The 26,653-nt window shown below is 51.6% G+C and overlaps 3 protein-coding genes across 11 annotated transcripts in view; 2 read left to right on the top strand and 1 right to left on the bottom strand.

Moving 5' to 3' along the window:
- Positions 1 to 12: 12 nt before the first annotated feature.
- On the top strand, positions 13 to 3,792 carry LOC134009743 (PC-esterase domain-containing protein 1A-like). 3 transcript variants are annotated; one of them, XM_062449381.1, is made up of 9 exons: positions 13 to 204; positions 523 to 604; positions 839 to 918; positions 1,374 to 1,606; positions 1,680 to 1,830; positions 2,013 to 2,241; positions 2,493 to 2,549; positions 2,625 to 2,942; positions 3,162 to 3,792. In XM_062449381.1, the coding sequence occupies exons 1-9, from the start codon at positions 181 to 183 to the stop codon at positions 3,305 to 3,307; spliced, it is 1,320 nt and encodes a 439-aa protein (XP_062305365.1). In that variant the 5' UTR covers positions 13 to 180; the 3' UTR covers positions 3,308 to 3,792. The 3 variants fall into 3 exon arrangements, with proteins under 3 accessions (XP_062305365.1, XP_062305366.1, XP_062305364.1); XM_062449382.1 differs by having other exon boundaries at positions 17 to 345; positions 3,159 to 3,790; XM_062449380.1 differs by having other exon boundaries at positions 17 to 204; positions 3,159 to 3,790.
- On the bottom strand, positions 3,771 to 23,578 carry LOC134009740 (dynactin subunit 1-like). Of its 7 annotated transcripts, XM_062449371.1 has the most exons (31): positions 23,401 to 23,578; positions 20,993 to 21,247; positions 20,825 to 20,909; positions 20,469 to 20,500; positions 20,004 to 20,021; positions 19,173 to 19,196; positions 18,085 to 18,216; positions 16,477 to 16,626; positions 16,309 to 16,332; positions 15,713 to 15,910; positions 15,265 to 15,469; positions 15,006 to 15,084; positions 14,466 to 14,625; positions 14,229 to 14,333; positions 13,252 to 13,443; positions 12,771 to 12,884; positions 12,470 to 12,622; positions 12,178 to 12,338; positions 11,779 to 11,947; positions 11,466 to 11,534; positions 11,154 to 11,366; positions 10,731 to 10,892; positions 10,359 to 10,490; positions 10,074 to 10,199; positions 7,103 to 7,245; positions 6,649 to 6,815; positions 6,380 to 6,507; positions 5,900 to 6,107; positions 5,703 to 5,776; positions 4,982 to 5,071; positions 3,771 to 4,848 (listed from the first exon to the last, which is right to left on the bottom strand). In XM_062449371.1, the coding sequence occupies exons 2-31, from the start codon at positions 21,221 to 21,223 to the stop codon at positions 4,711 to 4,713; spliced, it is 3,882 nt and encodes a 1,293-aa protein (XP_062305355.1). In that variant the 5' UTR covers positions 21,224 to 21,247; positions 23,401 to 23,578; the 3' UTR covers positions 3,771 to 4,710. The 7 variants fall into 7 exon arrangements, with proteins under 7 accessions (XP_062305355.1, XP_062305356.1, XP_062305357.1 ...); XM_062449372.1 differs by lacking the exon at positions 20,004 to 20,021; XM_062449373.1 differs by lacking the exon at positions 16,309 to 16,332.
- The window catches only part of tdrd7b (tudor domain containing 7 b), a 24,243-nt gene continuing 19,532 nt past the window's right edge, over positions 21,943 to 26,653 (top strand). Inside the window, 2 exon segments of the mRNA XM_062449379.1 lie at positions 21,943 to 22,052; positions 26,281 to 26,487. Of these exon segments, the coding sequence (XP_062305363.1) occupies positions 22,023 to 22,052; positions 26,281 to 26,487 (237 nt within the window). The 5' untranslated portion in view covers positions 21,943 to 22,022.

Raw genomic sequence — 26,653 nt, forward strand, 5'->3', positions numbered from 1 at the left:
TCCTGAACTCATTAATTGTGGACCCGAAAAGGAAAAATGCTTTTGAAAAACACGGGTGTCCCCTATTGGACATAATTTGTAGTGTTAGCAACGCTTTTTATTTGCTATGGAAGCCACAACAATTGATTAGCAAAAACCAAAGAGGAAGAAGATTCGCGGTCTGGGTCGAGACGGTTTGAGATGTGTCATACTGGAGTCATCAAAGTAATCGTTTTATTCGCACTGGTTTGGCTAAGTTTGATCTCAAAACCACCAGTCGAAGCTGTCAGGCTTTAGTTAACGTTACTTTGCAAACTAATAATCGTTGTTGATACAGATAATTAAAAAAACAGCCTACCTGTCATGGTGAGTACAGGCCTTCTTAAAACACGGCTCATTGTCAACCACAAGTTGGTTTGTCAACCACAGTAGGAATCTGACCATTGAAACCGGTGCTGGCCTAACGATATCAATTTACTTGTAGTTCAGTACCTGTGTTAAATAATGTTTATAAAACCAACCAGTCTTTGTTTTAATCCGAAGAAAGAGACCATGAAGAGCGTGAGTCAAGAGCAGGCGAGCAAACTGCTGCACAACAAGTTTGTGGTTGTGCTGGGCGACTCCAGTAAGTAGCGCTATGACTGAGATTATCCTATAGTTATTAAATTAACTATTGTGCAGACTTTTTAGTACAATCCAAGATGTCAGTTGATGAGTCGTCAAAATAAATTTCCGACCCGGACATTGCTAGCAAGTTTTCGACGGAGAAATGTGAAGCTTAGCCTAATGGCGGAGCATTGATTTTTTTTTTTTTTTGGGGGGGGGGATTTGATTTAGTCTAATTTCTTCCTTTCCACAGTCCAACGTGCGGTATACAAAGACTTAGTCCTCCTGTTACAGAAGGACAGATACCTCTCTCAGTCCCAACTCAAGACCAAGGTTAGACTAGACACACCTCGTCCATGAACTTCATCTCTATGCAGAGTATTTGATACAGGAAAGGATGTTAGTTCACCTGCCACAAGACCTATCACTACAGAGCTCAATTGCACTTAGGCTACATGTATTGGCAAGTAGATGAGGTATGTTGGAATTGACTCAGTTGGTATCTTTTGAGAGAGATCCTCTAGTTTCATCGCATGGGGTGAGATAAATCAAGTGTACCTGAGGGTTTGTCCAGGTCTGATAGCCACAGTAGTGAGATGCACATCACACACCATGCCTCCTCCTCCTCCACCCTCTCCCCCTTCTCTCCTATTCTTCTCCACCCTCTCTCTCTGCTCTCCCCCTCCCCTCCCTCCTCCACCCTCTGTCCCCCTCCTCTCTCCCTCCTCCACCCTCTCCCCCTCCTCTCCTCCACCCTCTCCCCCTCCTCTCCCCCTCCCCCCCGTCAGGGAGAGCTGGTGTTTGAGCATGACTGCCTGGTGGAGGGGGGCCGCACGGGCCTCATGACTAACGGGACGGAGTACCGGGAGGTGCGTCAGTACCGCTCGGACCACCACCTGGTGCGCTTCTACTTCCTGACGCGGATCTTCTCCCGCTACGTGCAGAGCGTGCTGGAGGACTTCCGCTGCGGCCTGAGCCCAGACGTGGTCGTGGTCAACTCCTGTGTCTGGGACGTCTCCAGGTGACCCCGCCGTTCAGACACACACACACACACGTGTATGTGTATCTCTCACACGTGTGTGTGTGTGTGTCAGGTACGACTCTCTGTGGGTGAGGGACTACAGGGAGAACCTGGAGCGGTTCTTCGAGCAGCTGCGCAGCGTTCTCCCAGAGGAGTGCCTGGTGGTGTGGAACCTCACCATGCCGCTGGGCAAGAACATCACAGGAGGGTTCCTGGTGCCGGAGGTATCCTGTCCGTTTGTCAGTCGATTCATCGATTCCTGTTCAATCCAAGGAATGAACGAATCAGTGAACAAATGAATTAGTGAACAAACGAGGTAGTAAATCAATAAATTAAGGGTCAAATGGAGTATAAACTTCCTATCTCTTCCTCGGCGTGGTCCCTCCTGACCCCCGACCTCCCCCAGATCGCCCACATGGGCCCCACGCTGCGTTACGACATCGTGGAGGCGAACTTCTACGCAGGCAAGCTGGCGGACGCCTACGGGCTGGACGTGCTGGACCTGCACTTCCTGTTCCGCTTCAGCCTGCAGCACCGCATGCGCGACGGCGTGCACTGGAACGCCCTGGCCCACCGGCGAATCAGCACGCTGCTGCTGCGGCACGCCGCCCAGGCCTGGGGCGTGGCCCTTCCCGGTCAGACACACACACACACTCACACTCACTCACACACACACCCACACACACACACTCACTCACACACTCACACACACACACTCACTCACTCACTCACACACTCACTCACTCACTCTTACACACACACACACACACTAACTGTCACACACTCACTCTTACACACACTAACTGTCACACATTCACTCTCACACACTCACTATCACTCACACACTCACAGCTAGCCGTCTGACATGGTGTGTATGTCTCTCTAGATCCCAGTGAGGGGCCCAACCAGAAGCCTATCTGTGACAGCCACACTATGACCTTTGGTGAGTGACCCTGCTCTCTGTGTGTGTGTGTGTGTGTGTTTGACCCTCTTTCCTTCTGTCCTCTCTCTCCCCCAGCTCCTCCCCCCTCCCTCCCTGAGCTGCAGTACTGGGGGAACGGGGAGCACTTCTACATGGACTCCCTCCCGTCCTGCCCCAGCTCGTCCTCGGGGTACTTCAGCTTCGAGGAGGAGTGGGGCGCCCCCCCTGCCCCAGCCCTGCGCCCCCTCGCCCCGCACCACCCTGCCCCAGCCCTGCGCCCCCTCGCTGCCCTGCGCCCCCCTGCCCCAGAACCACGCCCCCTCGCTGCCCCCAAGAGACGCACCCCACCCGCTCCCCAGCACCCACGCGGCCGGGCAAGGGCACGCCCCCGGGCAAGGGCACGCGCCCCACACGGTACGTTCCCTTTCATCCTATGTGAGATCAAAAAAGTGTGTGTGTGTGTGTGTGAGAGAAAGGTACATGGCTCTCTTTCTCTCTCTCTCTTTGTCACACAGGCTATATTTGACTCTCTCTCTGAGGGATTTTCTCATTTTGTTGTCTGGCTGCTGTTATTCTCGCTTGACCCTCACTCGCTCCCCGACCCCCCCCCCCCCCCCCCTCTCTTTCCAGTAGCCTATCACACAGACCATCACCACCGCCTGGCCCCGCCCCAGTACTGGCCAGAGAACCAATACGTGATGAGGAACCGTCACACCAGGCGAGACCACGCCCCCTATGGTTACCAGAGACAAGCCCACTACCCCTACCCCCCCTACTAGCACTGCCCCCCCCGCCTGCAGCTTCCAGTTCAGTATTATGACCTCATGGTCTGTTGTTATGGAAACGGTTATGTTGTTATGGAACCAGTTCTGTTATGGTTACCTGTCAATATTTATTGCTTTTCATTGTTTCATGAGGGATTTTTCTGTGAAGCATTTTTAAGACTTAACGCACTTTTGTGCCTTAGGATGACATTTTTGAAAATTATTTAACTCTCGAAAAACCTACTTTTAAGTGTTAAAATGTGTGGAATTGTTAGTTTGTGTGCTTATTGCTCTCTTAAGTGTGAAGTATTATGATTGTAGTGTGTGTTTAACATTTTGACCCTGTTCCCTCCAGAATTTGTGTGTGTTTCACAGTAGCATTTTCTTTTTTTACTCTGGATGTTTGCGCTTTTATGCATTGGGTGCTATTGTTGTTCACCTTGAGGGACGTAGTTTAGTATTAAACAGAAAACATTCGTACCAGCCGTGTAAGAACTTTATTGTTCTATAGTTTGCAAACGTGTACAGAGAAGGATTAGTGTGCTTGTACGTGGTCACTAGTGAGGAAACCACTGTTGAGGAATGTGGACATTTTACTCAAAAAAAGAAACTTTATTTAACTGCCATGTCTACAACCGTAGCCCAGGTATACTGACACAGAAAAAACGGATAATACAGAAAAAGCCTCAATTACTTTATATTAGTCCTAATAAAAGAGAAGACAATTGTGTGACTTTGATAGTCCCTAAGGGACAGACCACCAGAAGACAAGTGTGAATCTGCTAGACCTTTGTAGTGTAACAAATTACACTGCAACATCAACGATAAAATGACGTGGATCTGGTGAATATCCTCTGTCCGTAACAGAGCTTTTAACGCAGAACAGATGTGACAAGATGTTTTTTGGTCATTTCGATGGTGAGTTACAACTTGGTCCTGGTGGTGTGTATAGGCTGGTGCAGATTACACAGAATCACCACAGTGGGAAATGATGCACACAGAACAAGACAATAGCTTCAAGCAGGAAGTACGTCGCAAGAATCTACTTTGTGCCAATCATCCCGTCTCCAAACATTTGAAAATATGCGCTAGCCTGTCACGCCTTAAACAAATTGAACTTACAATTTTTTCCTATTCATGACTCATTTAGATCGTACATAACGGTAACCCACGGCAACGTTCTGGAGATGGAACCTAGATGAGAACACTAGTTTCTCTTCGGCGTAGCGTTGTAATTGACAGTTGCACCGTTGGCCTCGTACTGTAACAATAAATATTCAAATTTCCTGAGATTTCTAATAGGAGATGGACTGGACACGGAAAAAAAAGAAAAGAAAAAAGTATTCTTTTTTTTTCAACCGTGCTCTGATTGGTGTAGCCCGCTGTCGATGTCGGGCGACGGGCCAATGGCGTTGCGGTTAGTTCATGAGGAGGCGGTGCACCTGCTGCAGGTGCTGCTGTGATAGGACGAGGCGGTGGACCTGCTCCTGGCCCCGGGCGCAGGGGATGGAGACACGCCCCACAAACACCGTGCCCTCCTGCTTCTCCTGCTTGGCCTGGGGTCAGAGGTCAGGGAAACGTTCAGGGTCGCTCATGATGTTGAAGAGACATGCAGCTCTCAAAGCCAAGTGTGAGTGTGTATACGAGTGTGTGTATACAAGTGTGTGTGTGTATGTGCTTGTGTGTCACCTTGACAAAGGAAGAGACTGGGAAGGTGGCGAAGTCAGAGGAGACCTTGGCTCCAGGCTGCTGAGAGACGACATGCTCTGCTACCTCCCCCTAGAGAGGAGGGAAAGGAACAGGGATATAATACAGCTTCAGGTAAATACATGTATTTCAGCGTACATACAAGTTTAACTGAAGGGTGGAGGATGCAGGGTGGAGGATGAAGGGTGGAGGATGAAGGGTGGAGGATGCAGGGTGGAGGATGAAGGGTGGAGGATGCAGGGTGGAGGATGAAGGGTGGAGGATGAAGGGTGGAGGATGAAGGGTGGAGGATGAAGGGTGGAGGATGAAGGGTGGAGGATGCAGGGTGGAGGATGAAGGGTGGAGGATGAAGGGTGGAGGATGAAGGGTGGAGGATGCAGGGTGGAGGATGAAGGGTGGAGGATGCAGGGTGGAGGATGAAGGGTGGAGGATGAAGGGTGGAGGATGAAGGGTGGAGGATGAAGGGTGGAGGATGCAGGGTGGAGGATGCAGGGTGGAGGATGAAGGGTGGAGGATGCAGGGTGGAGGATGAAGGGTGGAGGATGCAGGGTGGAGGATGAAGGGTGGAGGATGAAGGGTGGAGGATGAAGGGTGGAGGATGAAGGGTGGAGGATGAAGGGTGGAGGATGCAGGGTGGAGGATGAAGGGTGGAGGATGCAGGGTGGAGGATGAAGGGTGGAGGATGCAGGACAGCAGCTCTCACCTTGAGTCTGTCCAGCGCATCTCTGAGGCTCTGCAGACGAGCAGTCTGCTCCAGCAGCTGGGCACTGGCACTGACTGAAGGACCACACACACACACACACACACACACGTTAAGCATCTGATAACCGCACTACAATGGCACACCCACATAAGCTCGTCTGAAGGTATAGTAACGCTTTAGCACACACGCGCACTGACCAGGGGTCTTGCCGGTGATGTCCACCACTCTGACCCCGGCGCTCATCCGCAGCAGAGTGGCCAGCAGCTGGTCAGTCTTCCGGTAGAGGGCCCCCTCCAGCCCCTCGGGAGGGGGGGGGCTGGAGGGGGGGGGGCCCTCCTTGGGGGGGGTCCAGTGGGGGACGTGGAGGGGGGGCAGGGAGGCCAGCTGAGCCCTCATCTTCTCCGCCTGGGAACACAGGAGAGAGGGGGAGGAGAGAGAGGGAGGAGAGAGGGGGAGGAGAGAGGGGGAGGAGAGAGGGGGAGGAGAGAGGGGGAGGAGAGAGGGGGAGGACTTTAGACAACAAACTTCTCTCCACGTGGATATGGTCGCACAAAAAGATGTGATTTCTGTTTACAGATGAGTCAGCTGTACGTGTGTGTGTGTATGGAGTGTGTGTGTGTATGGAGTGTGTGTGTGTATGGAGTGTGTGTGTGTGTATGGAGTGTGTGTGTCGTCACCTTGAGCCTGTTGTTCTCGTTCTTCAGGTGTTTGATGCCCAGCCTCTGAGCCTCCAGCTGCTGTTTGAGGAGGGGGGAGTCCACCACCTGCAGAGGCCCAGACAGAGAGCCTGCTGCTGGGGGAGCCGCTGGAGGAGGTGGGGGGGGGGTGGAGGTGAGGGAGAGAGAGGGAGAGAAGGAAGAGAGGAGTTCAATAGGAAGCTTGTGCGTTCTGGTAGTCTGTCTCTATGTGTTGTGTGTGTGTCCTGAGTGTGTGTGTCTCGTCTCACCTCCTGCCGTTCCCGTGACGATGGAGGCTATGCCGGAGGTGGGCTGGGCCCTGAGGCCGTCGATGGTCATCTTTGATTGGCTGGTGAGACGCTGCTTTAGCTCCGCCTTCTCAGACTCCAGCTGGTCGATGTCGGCCTGCAGGGCGTCCATGGTCTCTTCAAACTCCCTGGGGGGGAAGGAGGGGGGGAGGAGGAGAGAAGGAGAGATGTTTTAGCAGTGATGCGGTTCCGGAAGGTTCCAGAAGTTGAGAAGTGAGAAGGTAGAGGTTAGACGCGAGGAGGTTCCCCCAGGTTTCCCCCAGGTTCCCCCCAGGTTCCCCCAGGTTCCCCCAGGTTCCCCCAGGTTCCCCCAGGTTCCCCCCAGGTTCCCCCAGGTTCCCCCAGGTTCCCCCAGGTTCCCCCAGGTTCCCCCAGGTTCCCCCCAGGTTCCCCCAGGTTCCCCCAGGTTCCTTACTTCTCCTTCTTCTTGAGCAGGGCCAGGCTGTCGTCCAGCCGGGTCTGAATCTTCTCCACCCTCTCGTCTGCGTCCCTGGTGGACGTGTCCAGCTTCCTCTCCAGCAGACTGAGACGAACGTGGGCCTCGCTCAGCTCCTCACCCTGGGGGGGGGTTGTGTGTGTGTATTGTGAGAGAGTGAGTGTGTGTGTGTATTGTGAGAGAGTGAGTGTGTGTGTGTGTATTGTGAGAGAGTGAGTGTGTGTGTGTATTGTGAGAGAGTGAGTGTGTGTGTGTATTGTGAGAGAGTGAGTGTGTGTGTGTATTGTGAGAGAGTGAGTGTGTGTGTGTATTGTGAGAGAGTGAGTGTGTGTGTGTGTATTGTGAGAGAGTGAGTGTGTGTGTGTATTGTGAGAGAGTGAGTGTGTGTGTGTGTATTGTGAGAGAGTGAGTGTGTGTGTGTATTGTGAGAGAGTGAGTGTGTGTGTGTATTGTGAGAGAGTGAGTGTGTGTGTGTATTGTGAGAGAGTGAGTGTGTGTGTGTGTATTGTGAGAGAGTGAGTGTGTGTGTGTGTATTGTGAGAGAGTGAGTGTGTGTGTGTATTGTGAGAGAGTGAGTGTGTGTGTGTATTGTGAGAGAGTGAGTGTGTGTGTGTATTGTGAGAGAGTGAGTGTGTGTGTGTATTGTGAGAGAGTGAGTGTGTGTGTGTATTGTGAGAGAGTGAGTGTGTGTGTGTATTGTGAGAGAGTGAGTGTGTGTGTGTATTGTGAGAGAGTGAGTGTGTGTGTGTATTGTGAGAGAGTGAGTGTGTGTGTGTATTGTGAGAGAGTGAGTGTGTGTGTGTATTGTGAGAGAGTGAGTGTGTGTGTGTGTATTGTGAGAGAGTGAGTGTGTGTGTGTATTGTGAGAGAGTGAGTGTGTGTGTGTATTGTGAGAGAGTGAGTGTGTGTGTGTGTATTGTGAGAGAGTGAGTGTGTGTGTGTGTATTGTGAGAGAGTGAGTGTGTGTGTGTATTGTGAGAGAGTGAGTGTGTGTGTGTGTATTGTGAGAGAGTGAGTGTGTGTGTGTATTGTGAGTGTGTGTGTGTATTGTGAGAGAGTGAGTGTGTGTGTGTATTGTGAGAGAGTGAGTGTGTGTGTGTATTGTGAGAGAGTGAGTGTGTGTGTGTATTGTGAGAGAGTGAGTGTGTGTGTGTATTGTGAGAGAGTGAGTGTGTGTGTGTATTGTGAGAGAGTGAGTGTGTGTGTGTATTGTGAGAGAGTGAGTGTGTGTGTGTATTGTGAGAGAGTGAGTGTGTGTGTGTATTGAGAGAGTGAGTGTGTGTGTGTATTGTGAGAGAGTGAGTGTGTGTGTGTATTGTGAGAGAGTGAGTGTGTGTGTGTATTGTGAGAGAGTGAGTGTGTGTGTGTATTGTGAGAGAGTGAGTGTGTGTGTGTATTGTGAGAGAGTGAGTGTGTGTGTGTATTGTGAGAGAGTGAGTGTGTGTGTGTATTGTGAGAGAGTGAGTGTGTGTGTGTGTATTGTGAGAGAGTGAGTGTGTGTGTGTATTGTGAGAGAGTGAGTGTGTGTGTGTATTGTGAGAGAGTGAGTGTGTGTGTGTGTATTGTGAGAGAGTGAGTGTGTGTGTGTATTGTGAGAGAGTGAGTGTGTGTGTGTGTATTGTGAGAGAGTGAGTGTGTGTGTGTGTATTGTGAGAGAGTGAGTGTGTGTGTGTATTGTGAGAGAGTGAGTGTGTGTGTGTGTATTGTGAGAGAGTGAGTGTGTGTGTGTATTGTGTGGTGTGTGAGTGAGTGTGTGTGTGTATTGTGTGGTGTGTGAGTGAGTGTGTGTGTATTGTGTGGTGTGTGAGTGAGTGTGTGTGTATTGTGTGGTGTGTGAGTGAGTGTGTGTGTATTGTGTGGTGTGTGAGTGAGTGTGTGTGTATTGTGTGGTGTGTGAGTGAGTGTGTGTGTATTGTGTGGTGTGTGAGTGAGTGTGTGTGTATTGTGTGGTGTGTGAGTGAGTGTGTGTGTATTGTGTGGTGTGTGAGTGAGTGTGTGTGTATTGTGTGGTGTGTGAGTGAGTGTGTGTGTATTGTGTGGTGTGTGAGTGAGTGTGTGTGTATTGTGTGGTGTGTGAGTGAGTGTGTGTGTATTGTGAGTGTGTATTGTGAGTGTGTATTGTGAGTGTGTGTGTATTGTGAGTGTGTATTGTGAGTGTGTGTGTATTGTGTGGTGTGTGAGTGAGTGTGTGTGTATTGTGTGGTGTGTGAGTGAGTGTGTGTGTATTGTGAGTGTGTGTGTATTGTGTGGTGTGTGAGTGAGTGTGTGTGTATTGTGTGGTGTGTGAGTGAGTGTGTGTGTATTGTGTGGTGTGTGAGTGAGTGTGTGTGTATTGTGTGGTGTGTGAGTGAGTGTGTGTGTATTGTGTGGTGTGTGAGTGAGTGTGTGTGTATTGTGTGGTGTGTGAGTGAGTGTGTGTGTATTGTGTGGTGTGTGAGTGAGTGTGTGTGTATTGTGTGGTGTGTGAGTGAGTGTGTGTGTATTGTGTGGTGTGTGAGTGAGTGTGTGTGTATTGTGTGGTGTGTGAGTGAGTGTGTGTGTATTGTGAGTGTGTGTGTATTGTGTGGTGTGTGAGTGAGTGTGTGTGTATTGTGAGTGTGTGTGTATTGTGTGGTGTGTGAGTGAGTGTGTGTGTATTGTGTGGTGTGTGAGTGAGTGTGTGTGTATTGTGTGGTGTGTGAGTGAGTGTGTGTGTATTGTGTGGTGTGTGAGTGAGTGTGTGTGTATTGTGTGGTGTGTGAGTGAGTGTGTGTGTATTGTGTGGTGTGTGAGTGAGTGTGTGTGTATTGTGTGGTGTGTGAGTGAGTGTGTGTGTATTGTGTGGTGTGTGAGTGAGTGTGTGTGTATTGTGTGGTGTGTGAGTGAGTGTGTGTGTATTGTGTGGTGTGTGAGTGAGTGTGTGTGTATTGTGAGTGTGTGTGTATTGTGTGGTGTGTGAGTGAGTGTGTACCTTGATCTTGAGGGACTTCTTGACCTCCTTGATGACGGTGTCCCTGTCCTCCAGACGGGCTCCCAGCCCCTCGGCGTCCGTGATCTCAGCCCTGAGAGAGGCAGCGCGCAGCTCCACCGGGGGGGTCTGGGGACCATGGTCACATGGGCAGCATGAACACATGTTTCAGAAAGTATCAATGTTCAACGGTCAGATATCCACGGACAGCTGTAGAAGATTTACTCTCCCTCCTCCTCCGCTCCTCTCCCCCCCCCCCCTCCTCCTCCCCTCCTCCCCCTCCCTCACCTGTGCGTGGGGTCTCTCAGAGTCGTACTCCCCCTCCTGCATGGCGGTGGCCATCTTGTTCATGGTGGAGATGACGGAGCTGCAGGACTGACGCAGGCTCTCGTGGGGGTTGTCACCGTGGCAACCGTACACCTGGGGGAGGGGGGGGGACACACGGGGGGAGAGATAGGGGCAGGGGTTGTTATGTTGTGTTGGGGGTTTTAGTTATGTTGATCTTGCAGCAGTTGCCTCCACACACACACACACACCTTCCCCCACCCTCCTCCCCTACCTCGTAGGACACACACACACACACACACACACACACACACCTTCCCCCACCCTCCTCCCCTACCTCGTAGGACACACACACACACACACACAGTCCTCTACCTGCTCGACAGCCTTGATGGTGACTTCCTCCAGACTCAGGGCGCTCAGGCCCTCGCTCTCCCCCAGAGGAGCGACCGTCTGGGCTCCTGCCGCCCCCAGCTCCTGCAGCACGGCCACCACGCGGCCCAGCTGGCCCCGCGCCTCCGCCAGCGCCTCCGACACCTGCACACAGCCTCGCCTCAGTGACCCCGCCTCAGTGACCCCGCCTCAGTGACCCCGCCTCAGTGACCCCGCCTCAGTGACCCCGCCTCAGTGACCCCGCCTCACAGGGGAACCAACACACTAGGTGGTGTGTGTGTTCATAAATGTGTGTATGAGTGCTTATACAAGTCAGTGAGTGTGTGTGTTTAAGTTTGTGTACAAGTGAGCGTAGGTATAAGTGTGAGTGTGTGTGAGTGTGTGTATAAGTGTGTGTGTGTGTACCTGCGTTGGGAAGGCCAGCGCGGCCGGCACCCCGGGGACGTCGGTTCCAGGCATGCGACGTCGGATCTTCTTACAGAACTGTCTGATGTCACTACAGGAAGTGTCCAGGTCCCTGAGCAGGATGGAGAGATCCGCCCCTTCCTGTCCCGCCTGCAGGACGGCCCGCAGACGACCCACCTCCACGCCCATGCAGTCCAGGGCACTCTGGGTAAACTGGAGGTCACGGGTCAAAGGTCAGATTCAGACTCAGGACACCTTGGCACTATGCGATGAGAGTGTGTGTTAGGGGGAGACACAGAGACAGAGGGATACCTTGATGTGGTCTCCCAGCTGAACGGTGCAGTCCTCAGCCCGCTCTGATAGGTGGATGCTGTACAGTTGCTGCAGAACCCAGGAAACAGTGTTGGTGTGTGTGTAGTACTGACTGTACGCACACTGTACGTGTGTGTGTGTGGGTGTGTGTGTACCTGGTAGTACTTGATGGCCCTGGTCAGGGGCTGTGTGTGTGTGTGTGTGTGTGTGTGTACCTGGTAGTACTTGATGGCCCTGGTCAGGGGCTGTGTGTGTGTGTGTGTACCTGGTAGTACTTGATGGCCCTGGTCAGGGGCTGTGTGTGTGTGTGTACCTGGTAGTACTTGATGGCCCTGGTCAGGGGCTCCACGTTGACAGTCTCGTCCAGCTGGTCCTTGTGCAGCAGGTCGATGAGCAGGTCCAGAGAGCGCTCGTGAACACTCATCTCAGAGTACAGAGTCCCCATCCTCTTATACACCTCCACACTGCAGCTGCTCAGGGCTCTGCAGGGGCAGGTGGGACAGTAGTTATAGTAGTGCAGTAAAAGTAACAGGCTCGGTAACAGGCTCAGTAACAGTAACAGGTTCAGTAACAGTACAGTAACAGGTTCAGTAACAGTACAGTAACAGGCTCAGTAACAGTACAGTAACAGGCTCAGTAACAGTACAGTAACAGGCTCAGTAACAGTACAGTCCAGTAACAGGCTCAGTACAGTACCAGTACCAGTACTGACCCCTGGTAGCGGTGCAGCGTGGCCTGCAGCAGGTTCAGAGAGTACACCAGGCCGGAGGCAAAGCTGAGCTGCTCTCCCGGAGGACCTCGCATCCCAGGGCGCACCACTGGGGTCACACTCAGGTCAAACTTCTCCTGGGCTTGCTTACTGATTAGCTCAGCCTACACACACAGACACACACACACAGCTTACTAGTCCACTCAGCCTGGGGAGAGGTAGAGCTTAACACACACACACACACACACACACAAGTTCTCTCACCCCCTTCCCCCTCCCCTCCTCCCCCTGGTACCTTGCAGATGAGCCGGGGGATGAGCAGCAGCACCAGGATGCAGTCGTGGTCTCCTCCGTGCCGCAGGAAGGAGTCGGGCATGAAGGAGGTGAGCAGGGATACCTGCCTGTTAGCCTGGCTCACCTCCATCTTCCTCAGCTCCATCTCTATGGCCTACACACACACACACACAACCATGTCAAAAGAGGTAGACGAGTGTGAGAGAGAGAGAGAGAGAGAGGGGGGGGGGGAGTGTGTGTGTGAGAGAGAGGGGGAGTGTGTGTGTGAGAGAGTGAGTGAGTGAGAGAGAGTGTGTGTGTACCTTAGCGTAGGCCTTGGTCTCTGCAAACTTGATCTTGAAGTCAAACAGCTCAGCTGGAGGCTGTTCCTGTTCTGCACTGGCACTCTGCTGATTGGTCAGCTCCCGATTGGTCTCCTGCACACACACACACACAGAGAGATACACGTTATTCACTGTCTGGTGTACAACACATCAGTGACTGTCGTGTGTGTATGTGCATGTATGTGTGTGTGTATGTGCATGTATGTGTGTGTGTGTGTGCATGTATGTGTGTGTGTATGTGCATGTATGTGTGTGTGTGTGTGCATGTATGTGTGTGTGTATGTGCATGTATGTGTGTGTGTGTGTGCATGTATGTGTGTGTGTATGTGCATGTATGTGTGTGTGTATGTGCATGTATGTGTGTGTGTATGTGCATGTATGTGTGTGTGTGTGTGCATGTGTGTGTGTGTGTATGTGCATGTATGTGTGTGTGTGTGTGCATGTGTGTGTGTGTGTGTACCTGCAGGCTGGAGGTCAGCTCCCTGTACTTGCTGATGGTGTGTGTGTAGTCAGCCAGGGTCTCCTGGCCGGCCTCCACCCTGCGCTGGGCCTCCCTGACCCGCGCCCCCGCCAGGTCCAACTGCTCTCGCAGCTCCATCTCCGTCTCACGCCCGTTCTCCTGAAGCTCGTCGTTCATCTCGTTGATGGCTTCCTGGGGTCAAGGGTCACCGAGAAGGGGTTATATTGGAGGAGGAGGAGGGGTCAAGGGTCACAGAGAAGGGGTTATATTGGAGGAGGAGGAGGGGTCAAGGGTCACAGAGAAGGGGTTATATTGGAGGAGGAGGGGTCAAGGGTCACCGAGAAGGGGTTATATTGGAGGAGGAGGAGGGGTCAAGGGTCACCGAGAAGGGGTTATATTGGAGGAGGAGGAGGGGTCAAGGGTCACAGAGAAGGGGTTATATTGGAGGAGGAGGGGTCAAGGGTGACCGAGAAGGGGTTATATTGGAGGAGGAGGGGTCAAGGGTCACCGAGAAGGGGTTATATTGGAGGAGGAGGAGGGGTCAAGGGTCACAGAGAAGGGGTTATATTGGAGGAGGAGGGGTCAAGGGTCACAGAGAAGGGGTTATATTGGAGGAGGAGGGGTCAAGGGTCACAGAGAAGGGGTTATATTGGAGGAGGGGTCAAGGGTCACCGAGAAGGGGTTATATTGGAGGAGGAGGAGGGGTCAAGGGTCACAGAGAAGGGGTTATATTGGAGGAGGAGGGGTCAAGGGTCACAGAGAAGGGGTTATATTGGAGGAGGAGGGGTCAAGGGTCACAGAGAAGGGGTTATATTGGAGGAGGAGGAGGGGGGGTGAGACTAGGGTGTTAAATGAAGAGAATGTAGGAACAGACTAGAAAATGATGGATGTCAGAACATATGAGGGGGTTAGGGTTAGTTACTATGACAACGAGGAGAAGGTTAGGGGTTACTATGACGATTAGGAGGAGGACCTACCAGGTCTGTGACGGTCTCTCTCAGCTCCCTGACCTTCTCCTCCAGGTCCAGGTTCCTCTCCGTCAGGGTCTCCACCATCTCCTCCGCCCCCAGAGCCGCGTCCACCTGGAGCACACACACACACCGCAAAAACACACACACACACACATAATCAGAGCTCCACAGGTCAGAAGTAGGGTCCGTACTCTGCTAGAGCGGAGGTGAGGCGGAGGGGTTCGAAGGTGGAAGGTTCCGGACCTGCTCCTTGAGCTCGTCGATGGTGACCTCGGCCTGCTTCATCTCCTCCTGCAGCTTCTCCCTCTGGGTCCTCAGCACCTCCAGCTCTCCACCCTTCTTCTCCATCTGCTTCTGAAGCTTCACGTGCTCCTGCTTCTCCGACGACGACAGGTCCCGCATCCTGGGGGGGTGGAGGAGAGGTGGAGGGTGTGAGGAGAGTGGAGGGTGTGAGGTGGGTGGAGGGTGTGAGGTGGGTGGAGGAGAGATGGAGGGTGTGAGGTGGGTGGAGGGTGTGAGGTGGGTGGAGGAGAGATGGAGGGTGTGAGGTGGGTGGAGGGTGTGAGGTGGGTGGAGGAGAGATGGAGGGTGTGAGGTGGGTGGAGGGTGTGAGGTGGGTGGAGGAGAGATGGAGGGTATGAGGTGGGTGGAGGGTGTGAGGTGGGTGGAGGAGAGATGGAGGGTGTGAGGTGGGTGGAGGGTGTGAGGTGGGTGGAGGAGAGATGGAGGGTGTGAGGTGGGTGGAGGGTGGAGGAGAGGTGGTGGTGTGAGGAGGAGACTGACCTGACCAGCGCCTCCTTCAGCCGGCTGTTCTGCTCCTCCAGTTGCCTGACGTGGTAGCTGGAGGCTGCTCCGTCCGAACCTGTGTGTGTGTGTGTGTGTGTGTGTGAGGGGGGGAGGGAGTCAAGTACCGGCCTGTCTTTTACCAATCACAGTCAAGTATGGCCCTGTCCTCTATCAATCACAGTCAAGTACGGCCCTGTCCTCTACCAATCACAGTCAAGTACGGCTCTGTCCTCTACCAATCACACGCCCCCCTGACCTTTCTCCTCGATCTCGTGCTTCAGGATCTCCAGGTCCATGGTGAGCTCCTCCACCTTCTCCTTCAGCGACTCCACCTCCACCGTGAGGGACTCCGCCCGCTCCTCCGCCATCTCCTTGTCCAGCGTGGCCATCTCGATGGCGTCCGCCGTGTCCGCCATCTCCTCCATGTAGCGCTCCTTCCCCTCCAGGGCCTCCAGCGCATCCTGACGGGGAACAGGGGGGACTGATATACCTGGACCAGTGTGTGTGTGTGTAGTGTGAGTGTGTGTGAGTGTGTAGAGTGAGTGTGTAGATTGTGTGTGAGTGTGTAGAGTGAGTGTGTGTGTATAGAGTGTGTATGTGTGAGAGTGTGTGTGTAGAGTGTGTTTGTGTAGAGTGTGTGTGTGTAGTGTGTAGAGTGTGTGTGTGTGTAGTGTGTAGAGTGTGTGAGTGTGTGTGTCTCCTACCTTCTTGGCGTCCTTCAGCTGTCTCTGCAGGTCGGTCTGCTGCTCCTGCATCTTGCTCCTCCACTCCTGCAGCTGCTCCAGCTGGATGCGGCTCTTCTCCAGCTCCTTCAGCTTGGCCTTGTCCTCCGAGCGCTTCATCCTCAGGGTCTCCAGCTTCTCCTCCAGGTCCTTCAGCTGGCCCCGCAGGGAGTCCTCCTCCTGAGGGGGAATGTGTCAGAGTATCTTGTAGCCAGAGGTAAACACTATTAACACCCCCAGCTGTAAGACATGCTACCCAACATCAACATGGAGGTTCTGCCAGACTTCACACCCCGAGTTTCACTCAACCCCCCCCCCCCACACACACACACACACACCAGCTGTAACGGAGAGCTCAAACAAGACAGCAGTAGTGAGGAACCAATCAAATCTCAAGACAGCAGTAGTGAGGAACAGGTCAGCAGTAGTGAGGAACCAAACAAATCTCAGTCAGTAGTAGTGAGGAACCAATCAAATCTTCTTTCTATTTATCAAACAACTTAGTTCGCGTATTAGCGTGACATGCCAGGTGTGGACAACACATGCAGCCAGCTAGCCAATCACACGACCAGCCCTACCTGCTTGTAAACGACACTTTCCCCCTGTTCACGCACAACAACACGGACAGAACACGCGTGAGTCGTCGTATCAAAACCACAAGATGGTCATACAGAATGTCAAGTCCCGTTGGCTGTGGGGGAGTAGAGGTGTGATGATTTGATTGGTTGAGGGGATGGCGGACTGACCTTGCTGGACGTGGCCGGGGGCGGGGCTCCGGGCGTGGCGGAGGAGCCGCTCGGCAGCGGGACGACAGGAGCCCCCAGGGCACTCTGAGATAGCCCCGCCTCGCTGACATCACCAGAGAGAGAGGTGGAGAGGCCGGAAGGCTTAGGAGTCTGGAGGGAGGAGAGGATGGAGGAGGAGAGAGGATGGAGGAGGAGAGAGGAGGATGGAGGAGAGAGGAGGATGGAGGAGGATGGAGGAGAGAGGAGGATGGATGAGGAGAGAGGAGGATGGAGGAGAGAGAGGAGGATGGAGGAGGAGAGAGGAGGATGGAGGAGAGAGGAGGATGGATGAGGAGAGAGGAGGATGGAGGAGGAGAGAGGAGGATGGAGGAGAGAGGAGGATGGAGGAGAGAGGAGGATGGATGAGGAGAGAGGAGGATGGAGGAGAGAGAGGAGGATGGATGAGGAGAGAGGAGGATGGAGGAGAGAGAGGAGGATGGATGAGGAGAGAGGAGGATGGAGGAGAGAGGAGGATGGAGGAGGAGGATGGAGGAGGAGAGAGGAGAGAGGAGGATGGAGGAGGAGAGAGGAGGATGGAGGAGGAGAGAGGAGGATGGAGGAGGATGGAGGAGGAGAGAGGAGGATGGAGGAGGAGAGAGGAGGATGGAGGAGGAGAGAGGAGGATGGAGGAGAGAGGAGGATGGAGGAGGAGAGAGGAGGATGGAGGAGAGAGGAGGATGGATGAGGAGAGAGGAGGATGGAGGAGGAGAGAGGAGGATGGAGGAGAGAGGAGGATGGATGAGGAGAGAGGAGGATGGAGGAGAGAGAGGAGGATGGAGGAGGAGAGAGGAGGATGGAGGAGGAGAGAGGAGGATGGAGGAGGATGGAGGAGGAGAGAGGAGGATGGAGGAGAGAGGAGGATGGAGGAGGATGGAGGAGGAGAGAGGAGGATGGAGGAGAGAGGAGGATGGAGGAGAGAGGAGGATGGAGGAGGATGGAGGAGGAGAGAGGAGGATGGAGGAGAGAGGAGGATGGATGAGGATGGAGGAGGATGGAGGAGAGAGGAGGATGGAGGAGGAGAGAGGAGGATGGAGGAGAGAGGAGGATGGATGAGGAGAGAGGAGGATGGATGAGGAGAGAGGAGGATGGAGGAGAGAGAGGAGGATGGAGGAGAGAGGAGGATGGAGGAGGAGAGAGGAGGATGGAGGAGAGAGAGGAGGATGGAGGAGGATGGAGGAGAGGAGGATGGAGGAGGAGAGAGGAGGTTAGACAGAGAACGGGAGGCGGAGAGACAAGAAGGTAGAGAGACCAGACAGAAAAGGTATGTTGAAGAGATATACACACGTGTAGCTAAACATGGAGCAAAGGTCATGACCCCCACACCCTGATGGCAGGCGAACATGACCCAAGATGACCCTGTAAGGACGTGACCCCGCTGTGACCTAATGTGACCTCTCATGACCATGACATCACCTCACCCCACACACACCAGGCCCTAACGAGGTGGGCAAAAACTGCATTTAAAAAAAAGAATCCCGCCCTAGTAGACAGACTGTGATTGGACAGCCCCTGTCCAGCGCCCTGTTCACCGCATGTGTGGGTGAGGAGGAGCGGGGGGGCGGGACGTACCACGAGGCGGGAGGGGAAGCTGCCGGGACGTACCAAGAGGGAGGGGAAGCTGCCGGGACGTACCAAGAGGGAGGGGAGGGAGCTGGCAGAGACGAGGCGGCCCGGGGTGCTCCACTGAGACTCTGTTACGCTCTGATACAGCAGAGACTGCGTTAGCTGCTGGAGCCGAAGGGCGCCTGCGCCGGCCCTGTAGTCAGTCTTACGCTGGCTTTACACTGACAACTGTACACTATCAACTTTACACTCACATGTTACACTGAAAACTGTCTTTACACTGTCAACTGTACACTATCAACTTTACACTCAAATGTTACACTGTAGACTGGCTTTACACTGGCAACTGTACACTATCAACTTTACACTCAAATGTTACACTGTAGACTGGCTTTACACTGGCAACTGTACACTATCAACTTTACACTCAAATGTTTCACTGTAGACTGGCTTTACACTGTCAACTGTACACTATCAACTTTACACTCAAATGTTACACTGTAGACTGGCTTTACACTGGCAACTGTACACTATCAACTTTACACTCAAATGTTACACTGAAAACTGTCTTTACACTGTCAACTGTACACTATCAACTTTACACTCAAATGTTACACTGTAGACTGGCTTTACACTGGCAACTGTACACTATCAACTTTACACTCAAATGTTTCACTGTAGACTGGCTTTACACTGGCAACTGTACACTATCAACTTTACACTCAAATGTTACACTGAAAACTGTCTTTACACTGGCAACTGTACACTATCAACTTTACACTCAAATGTTTCACTGTAGACTGGCTTTACACTGGCAACTGTACACTATCAACTTTACACTCAAATGTTACACTGAAAACTGTCTTTACACTGGCAACTGTACACTATCAACATTACACTCAAATGTTACACTGTAGACTGGCTTTACACTGTAGGTACTTGTTCTCTGTGTGTGTGACTGTGTTCCCTCTTCCTGCACAGGAGGAGCAGGATGGATCATGTGATGGATGGAAGGTGAGTGGATTCAGACAGGTGAGCTCTGCTTCATCATGTTTTCACCTCAACAACGTCTGTCTGTTTGTAAATAAGCTCACCTTGGTCGGACGGCGGGTTGAGGACTGGAGGAGGATGGGATAGAGCGGAAAGAGCAGGACACACACACGTAAGACAGGCACACACACACGTAAGACAGGCACACACACACGTAAGACAGGCACACACACACGTAAGACAGGCACACACACACGTAAGACAGGCACACACACACGTAAGACAGGCACACACACACACGTAAGACAGGCACACACACACGTAAGACAGGCACACACACACGTAAGACAGGCACACACACCCAGGCGAGGAGAGGGGAGGGCAGCAGGTTATAGCAGCAGCAGGTGAGGGGAAGTAGAGGCAGGGTTTGTTAGTCACCAGACAAACAAACACATCCCTACAACACAACTCCTCCACAACTACGACTATGCATTTCCAACTGTAACACGTTAGACCATCTGCATGCAGTCGATATGTTATAGTAGCTATGTTACAGTCGATATGTTACAGTAGATATGTTACAGTAGATATGTTACAGTAGATATGTTATAGTAGATATGTGCTTATGAGAATGAGAGAACAGTCTCAAGTAAGTACACTTTGTGTTGAAATCATGAGTGAAAGCAGCACACACACACACACACACCATGCCTTTCATTGCAGGCAAAAACTTGTGTTGATACCTCCTCAATCGTAAAAAATTGTAAAATAACTATAACCCAGGAGAAAACGTAACACAATTTTTACAACAACAACGGCGACGATAATAAATGAGACCAAAAAGCATGTCTGTGTCGCAAAAGAAAACGAGGCATGCAAACGCCATAACGTAAATCAGTAAGACGACCGCGTGGGGAAGTAGAAAATCTCTGTACCTTCTTAAGGGCAGATGTCTGCAGGATTTGGGATAAGGAAAGACAAGAGACGAAGGCATTAACAAGACAAGAGTTAAGGGGGGGGGGGGGGTTATTGCAAGGGGAGGAGGAGAGGTGCAGGGTGGGAGGGAATCTGAGAGAGCAGACTGAAAGTTCTGATGAGGAACAGACACCAGACTTCACCGTCACTCGGTCTGCTGCCTCAGGGGAATCAGATCAGGACGCAGAACACCACATCAGCTACTTAAGTTATCTCGGCCACCGTCTCCCATCCTGAACTGAAAGCTTCAGTGAGAAGCGCACTGTTCTCCTAGCCCTGGTTTTGGAAATGTTTACAGGTCTTGTCGGAAAGCGAGTGGTGTTCTGTTCATCTGGGCAAGTGAGAACAATACCATCCGGGCTTGTCTCTCTGTCTGTCTGTCTGTCTGTCTACCAGTGGTCTGTGTGTCTGTCTGTCTTTCTTACCTGCTTGGTTGACTTGGGAGTCTCAGGAATGTCTGAGGAGAAACAGAGAAGACATGGTTACACACAAGAACATGCTGTGGAGAAGATGGAGAGAGCTGAGCGTCTGGGCCCGGCCCAGGGCAGGTGGGGTGGCCCAGGGCCCAGGGCAGGTGGGGTGGCCCAGGGCCCAGGGCAGGTGGGGTGGCCCAGGGCAGGTGGGGTGGCCCAGGGCCCAGGGCAGGTGGGGTGACCCAGGGCCCAGGGCAGGTGGGGTGGCCCAGGGCAGGTGGGGTGGCCCAGGGCCCAGGGCAGGTGGGGTGGCCCAGGGCAGGTGGGGTGGCCCAGGGCAGGTGGGGTGGCCCAGGGCAGGAGCTCACCTTTCTGCCTGAGGACCTTGGAGGAGGTGGGGGCCTCTGGTGTGTCTGGAGAGGGGGTACTGGAGCCCTCGTCCACCAGCTGAATCTGTACGGGCGTGCACAGATGGTTACACACTCTGTGTGTGTGTGTGTGAGTATGTGAGTGTGTGTGTGTCCCTCCCCCCTCACCTGACTCTGCCGTACGAAGATGCCGTGGTTCTCCTCGCAGGTGAAGTAGCGCTTGCCCTGCACCGTGCCGTCGTTCTTGCCCTTGGCCTCGTCCAGGATCACGCCCACCCACTTGCCCGAGGCGAACAGCGTGGCGCCCACGTAGGCCACCGTGCCCCGCTGGCCCTTCCCGATCACCTCCACCAGGGAGCCCACCCTGGCCGGGCGGCCTGCGCCCTCCGCTCCACTCATCCTGCTGATCAAGGCGCTGGTCAGCTGGGGGGGGGGGAGAGAGAGACAGGAAGAGGGGTTGGGAGAGGAAGATAGAGAAAAAGAGAGAGAGAGAAATGTGAGATGATGGTGAGGGAAAGAAGCCCATTAGCCCGAACAAACACGACGACTTCACGTCCTACCGAACCTCTGCTTCACCCGACCCATGACCCCCCCAACCCCGTGACTCCTCCAAGCCCCCCCTCCTCAGGTCGGGCCAGGGTGGATCAAGCTGCCAGGCCTGTCCTGAGCCCCGGACGGTCACACCCAGTCACACGGCCCCGCTCCTCAACAGTTCCCCCTGGTGAACAACCAGGCTCCCTGTCTCCCCTCACAGAGACACGCATTCATGAAGACACCAGCCAACGCCTCCCCTGAGGGCCCAGCACACGCGCCGATCTGGGCTGAGGAGGAGGAGGAGGAGACCTGAGGTTTTACACCTCCACCACCGGTGGAGGAGCCCCCGTCTGGAGGGTGGAGAACCAGAAGACGAGAAGGAATGTTGTTATGTTATCAAGGCTGATGCCGGGGGATTCCAGGAGATTACCGGACAAATTCGATCTGTGAGGAAGCCGACGAGAGAAGGAAAAAAAAGCCTTTCACCCCGGGAGAGGCTGGAGGGGGAGAGTGTGCCTGCTGGAGGGGGAGAGCGTTCGTGCTGGAGGGGGAGAGCGTGAGTCCTGGAGGCGTGTCTCCGCCATGAAGTGGAGCTGAGAAGATCCGTTACCTCGCTGACGCCCTGACTTCAGCCATCGCTGCCCCACCTTCAGACATCGCCCCGATGCTCCACCCAGACCCCATCCACGCTGTGGTGAGTACGACCGCGCCACCCGCACAACACCCTCACGTATCCCCTTAGCCTAGCAGGGGTCGGGTTTGAACCTGCCACAAGCTCGAGATCCGCAGTGAAACGCTCTAACCACTCAGCCGTACTCATTCGATCCGCTCGGTATTTCTCTGTCTTTGCCAGTTCGCCACAACAAATCTTCCTGAAAACGAGTTCCTGTGTTTACGTTTGGTTGTCTGTGTCATTTCCTGGATACTCACCCGCGGGGCGGAGGAGTGCCTCCTGTTCAACGCCATGCTGCTGTCTGGTCGTGTGACACCCTAGACCCCACTGACTGACTGACTGACTCGAGAGCTTCTCTGTCTCTCCTCCTACATCTCTCCTTCTGAAGTAGAAGATATAGTCCGGGAGAAGAGGAGGAGGGTCTTGGGAGATGGAACTGATGCATAACTAAAACGTCACAGCTGTTTGAAGACAGGGAGGATAATTTATAGGGCTTTCAATATGATAACCTCCAAGGAATGTGTAAAAGAAATATATATATATTACAGCCCTTTTGACAAGCATTGTCAAAGAGGGCTTCACATACGCCCATTGAACTGCGCCTAAACAACAAATAACCTTCAACGAGGTCAAGGGGAAAACTACCAGGAAAACTCAGAAATAATTGAAGAAACTTCGGGTGGAACAATTCAGTTAGTGATCCCCTCCTCCAGAGACGGTCGGTGACACGGTTCAGACCCACAGGTTGAGAGGGAGAAGAGAATGAAAAAACATCGTCTATTTATTCTACTCTTTTAGTCGTCGAGGTGGTGTTACGTGCGTGTGTACGAATACGGACACGGTCAAACGGAAAGCTATGATGCGAGACTGATGTTTCTGTCAGTCCCAGGTCATAAACAAACAAGCGCCCACGCGGGTACACGGAGAACGTCATTGGAAGTTACTGCTAACCTAAGTTGAACATATGATCATCTTCATACTCAACCTAGCTACTAACTCGCATTACACTAACCTCTTTATGTACTCATGGCCTCTGCTGTTAGCTAGCTAACGGGGTAAGTTTCATAGCGACGTATAGTCAATCGATGCTTGTTTTGATAAGCTAGTTAGGAGGACAGTTAGTGTTACGTTGCTATTACATCGCCAGTCAAGTCCTAGGTTAATGGCACTATCCAACTAGCTTGCTATCTAACCTTCCACTCATCCAAACAAAATATACTAATGACATAATGACCAAAAATACAGTTAGATCGCAAGCTTTGACGTTACTGTTCGTTAGCTAGCTAGCTACAGTAGACGACGTTGTCGTTGGTATCAACGGGCCTTTATCGTGAGAAACAGAACAAGTCATTTTCTTTGTGTCACTTACCTATGATTAAAAAGGAAGCCTTTGTTGTTATTTGATTGCTGATAGTGTGTCGAGGGATTAATAAACAATTATTATATCCAATGTAGCTAGACAGATAAAGGTAACTAGCTAGCTGGCTAAGGGTCAGTTTTGCTGGGTCAGCTCACAGAAAACGTCCACCGGTGAACTTCCGCCTTTTCAGGTTTTTTCGAAATAAAAGTCTCGTTCTCTGTAGTTTTGGGACCTGTTAACGGCCTGCAAAAATGTTACCTACATTTCTATCTTTAAAAATATCTTGTTGGAAATCAAACGTAAGTTAGGAATTTCAACTAAAGATATGCTGATATGATATATATTTAGGCTAATTTACAGTACATTAAATACAAATGCTTATTAAATAGGTAATCGGTTAAATATTAGGTAGGCCTAATGATCTATTCTTTTTTTTTCTTCTATTTTTTTGTGTGTATATTTTTTTATTGAAAACAAACCATACATTGCAACTTTGATACTCTTTTAGTACATAAAGGGTACAGATTATTTGCCAAATAACATTGTAACGAATTGCAAAAATACCCATTTTATAATACAGGATTAATAATGGATTACAAAGGAAGTGAAAAGGAAAAAAACAAAAACTAAAATATATTAAATATATTAAATAATACAACATATAAGGGGAAGTTCAGTTCAATAATGGTTCGTTGACATCGTGGGAAAGTGTTTTAGCATATCATACAATTCTTGTGCATTTGTTCCGTGGTAATGATCTATTCTCAATAAAGCATGTTATGAAGACTTCCTGGTTGCCAAGCAGGTTTACGTGAACAGGAGTAGTACCTGTATTGTCCAGTGTTCTACAGGTGCACTTTATCTATATTAACTACTACTAAAGGTATTGGGGGAAATCTAGAAATACAAACAAAAAGAGAGGCTACCATGGTTTTCTCAGTAGAGCGCTAATCTAACCATTAGGTTCAGGAGGAGTCTGGAATGTGAGAAATGTGGGAAAGACGAAGCTGCACGTCTCTCATGACAGAACTTGATGCAACTGTAAACCCCCCCTCTTCTCCATCTATTGGACTGTGACAGCGTGTTCATATTGTGAGGTTGTCCCAATTGAATGTTATTGAATGTGAAAAAAAATGTTGTAAGTTATTGGAGAGCTTAATTGTAGCGCGCTGCAACTTTGGAGCCGCTTGGATACCCCTTTTGTGATGGCGCCTGCGCTTTGAGTCATAATTAGGGACAGTCCGGAGCCAGCCAATAGCATCACGGATGATACTGTAACTACCCGGCCGGTTGGGCAGGGAGACGCTCGTGCGAAGCGCTGGGGCGACAGACACCAACTGAAAGTGCAAGAGAGATTGTGACAAACAGGTCCGAAACTCACAATCCCATCTCCCCCCAGCAAGGTATGCCTTTGTTGTCAGTTTTAATATTGCCATCTATTGTCGAGGTCCATTAGTAGTTTTGGTAATGTGTTGATAACCAGACCATAGTAATCTGTCTGGAAATGAATGCTGAAAGTGCGGTTGTCCCAACTGACATGAGTACGGAACTTGGTGTCACGCAAAGTCGCCTGAGCTGATTAAACACCGGGAGTTTATCGCTGACAAGCCGACAGTTGAAAATGAACTAAATCACTGGTTATAATTGCGAAACGAAAAGTGGCGATACGTTTAATTTGTGTAGCGCTTTCCACAGCTTCTTACCTTCACAAAGTCAGCAACTTTATCAGATTCTTTGGCACAGAGGGTGTGGATGTGTGTGACACATTACGTCACCTCTTGTTCCCGGTCCGCTCGGCATTCCTTTGGGAGAGTGATCCAACGGCCGCACTACACGCCTAAAAACCACAATTTCTAAGACAATCGGTATAAAGTTATGTTTATTTTTTATTTTGAAAGTATAGCTGAACATATGATGGATTTCGAATAGGGAACAGACGATAGGTTTTATCAAGCAGGATAGCTAAACATTAAAGTTAAGAGTTGAGGGCGTGTCAAGCTTTGACACAGTCTAGAACTATCTCTTGATGATGTTGAATGATTCGATTAACATCATCGTTATTCGTCTCTGGTCGTAGCTGTTTGCCTCCACTAACAAACAGCAGACAGGGCAGATTCCGCATCGGGGCGTTGCGCTTTGCGAGGCGTTATATAGCGGTTTTGATTGAACGTCAACACTGTCCGGTTGAAGTTCAGGACCGGTTCATTATAAGATCAAGAACATTGACAAACTTTAACCGAAAAGCTCACACGTTGTTCAGTTTCAATCTGGACAGCCCCACATTTACTTTCGGAGATCTTTAATTAATCATGTGTTATAAATCATTAAGTCGGCTCAGTAATTAAAACCATCACGACATTTGTTCAGCGGGGACCATTTAAAAAATGATTTAACTGAGGTCTTTTCACTGATCCAGCGGAAGTTGAAAACAAAAGAAAATGCTTAACAAGTCAGCCTTGTTCCACAGCTTCAATTCAATTTAGTGTGTTGCCTTGAATAGTAAAACAGCAGTTGTCCCCAAAGGCCAATGGGTTTGTTGCTTTCAGAACCAGCTACTTAGATCACCGCACGTGCAGAGTAGGCTGGGATAGGACTGATGAGACAACATGTCTTCCTGGTTTAACAGTCTAGATGCTTGAGCTTTTGTACAAATACATAGTGTGTGTACCTGTGTGTGTACCTGTGTGTGTGTGTGTGTGTGTACCTGTGTACGTACCTGTGTGTGTACTTGTGTGTGTGTGTACCTGTGTGTGTATGTACCTGTGTACGAACCTGTGTGTGTGTACCTGTGCATGTGTACCTGTGTACGTACCTGTGTGTGTACCTGTGTGTGTATGTACCTGTGTGTGTGTGTGTACCTGTGTACAAACCTGTGTGTGTGTGTTGCAGATGGCCGACGTGGAGCTGGTGAAGCGTATGTTGCGGGCGGTGCTGCAGACGCAGCGCGGGGGCCTGCAGGGGCCCAGGCTGCAGGCCCAGTACAAGGAGCTGACCGGGGAGCACATCCCCCACAGGCTGATGGGCCAGCCCAGCCTGGACGCCCTGCTGGCCAGCATGCCCTCTGTGGTCCGCATGGAGCGCAACCGCACCGGGGAGGTGGGACACACACACACACACACACACACACACACACACACACACACAGACATATGCATACATGCAGGCAAACATACACAGGTATGCACACACATACGTACAGACACACACATGTGCCAACACACACATGAATATTCAGACATTCATACATGTAGTAATTTAGCAG

Source organism: Osmerus eperlanus, chromosome 23 (genome assembly GCF_963692335.1).
Source record: "Osmerus eperlanus chromosome 23, fOsmEpe2.1, whole genome shotgun sequence".
NCBI classification, from domain to species: Eukaryota; Metazoa; Chordata; class Actinopteri; order Osmeriformes; family Osmeridae; genus Osmerus; species Osmerus eperlanus.

Bases quoted from the DNA above. Each gene is read 5' to 3' on its own strand.
- LOC134009743 (XM_062449380.1), top strand. From the start codon at position 181: ATGTGTCATACTGGAGTCATCAAA. The intron at 205-522 runs GTAATCGTTTTA...TTTAATCCGAAG, and splicing joins GTCATACTGGAGTCATCAAA to AAAGAGACCATGAAGAGCGT. The intron at 605-838 runs GTAAGTAGCGCT...TCCTTTCCACAG, and splicing joins GGTTGTGCTGGGCGACTCCA to TCCAACGTGCGGTATACAAA.
- LOC134009740 (XM_062449371.1), bottom strand. From the start codon at position 21,223: ATGAGTGGAGCGGAGGGCGCAGGCCGCCCGGCCAGGGTGGGCTCCCTG. The intron at 20,501-20,824 runs GTGAGCTCCTGC...GTTTCTCCTCAG, and splicing joins CAAGGTCCTCAGGCAGAAAG to ACATTCCTGAGACTCCCAAG. The intron at 14,626-15,005 runs GTCAGTCTCCTC...CCACCCCCCCAG, and splicing joins CTGAAGGAGGCGCTGGTCAG to GATGCGGGACCTGTCGTCGT.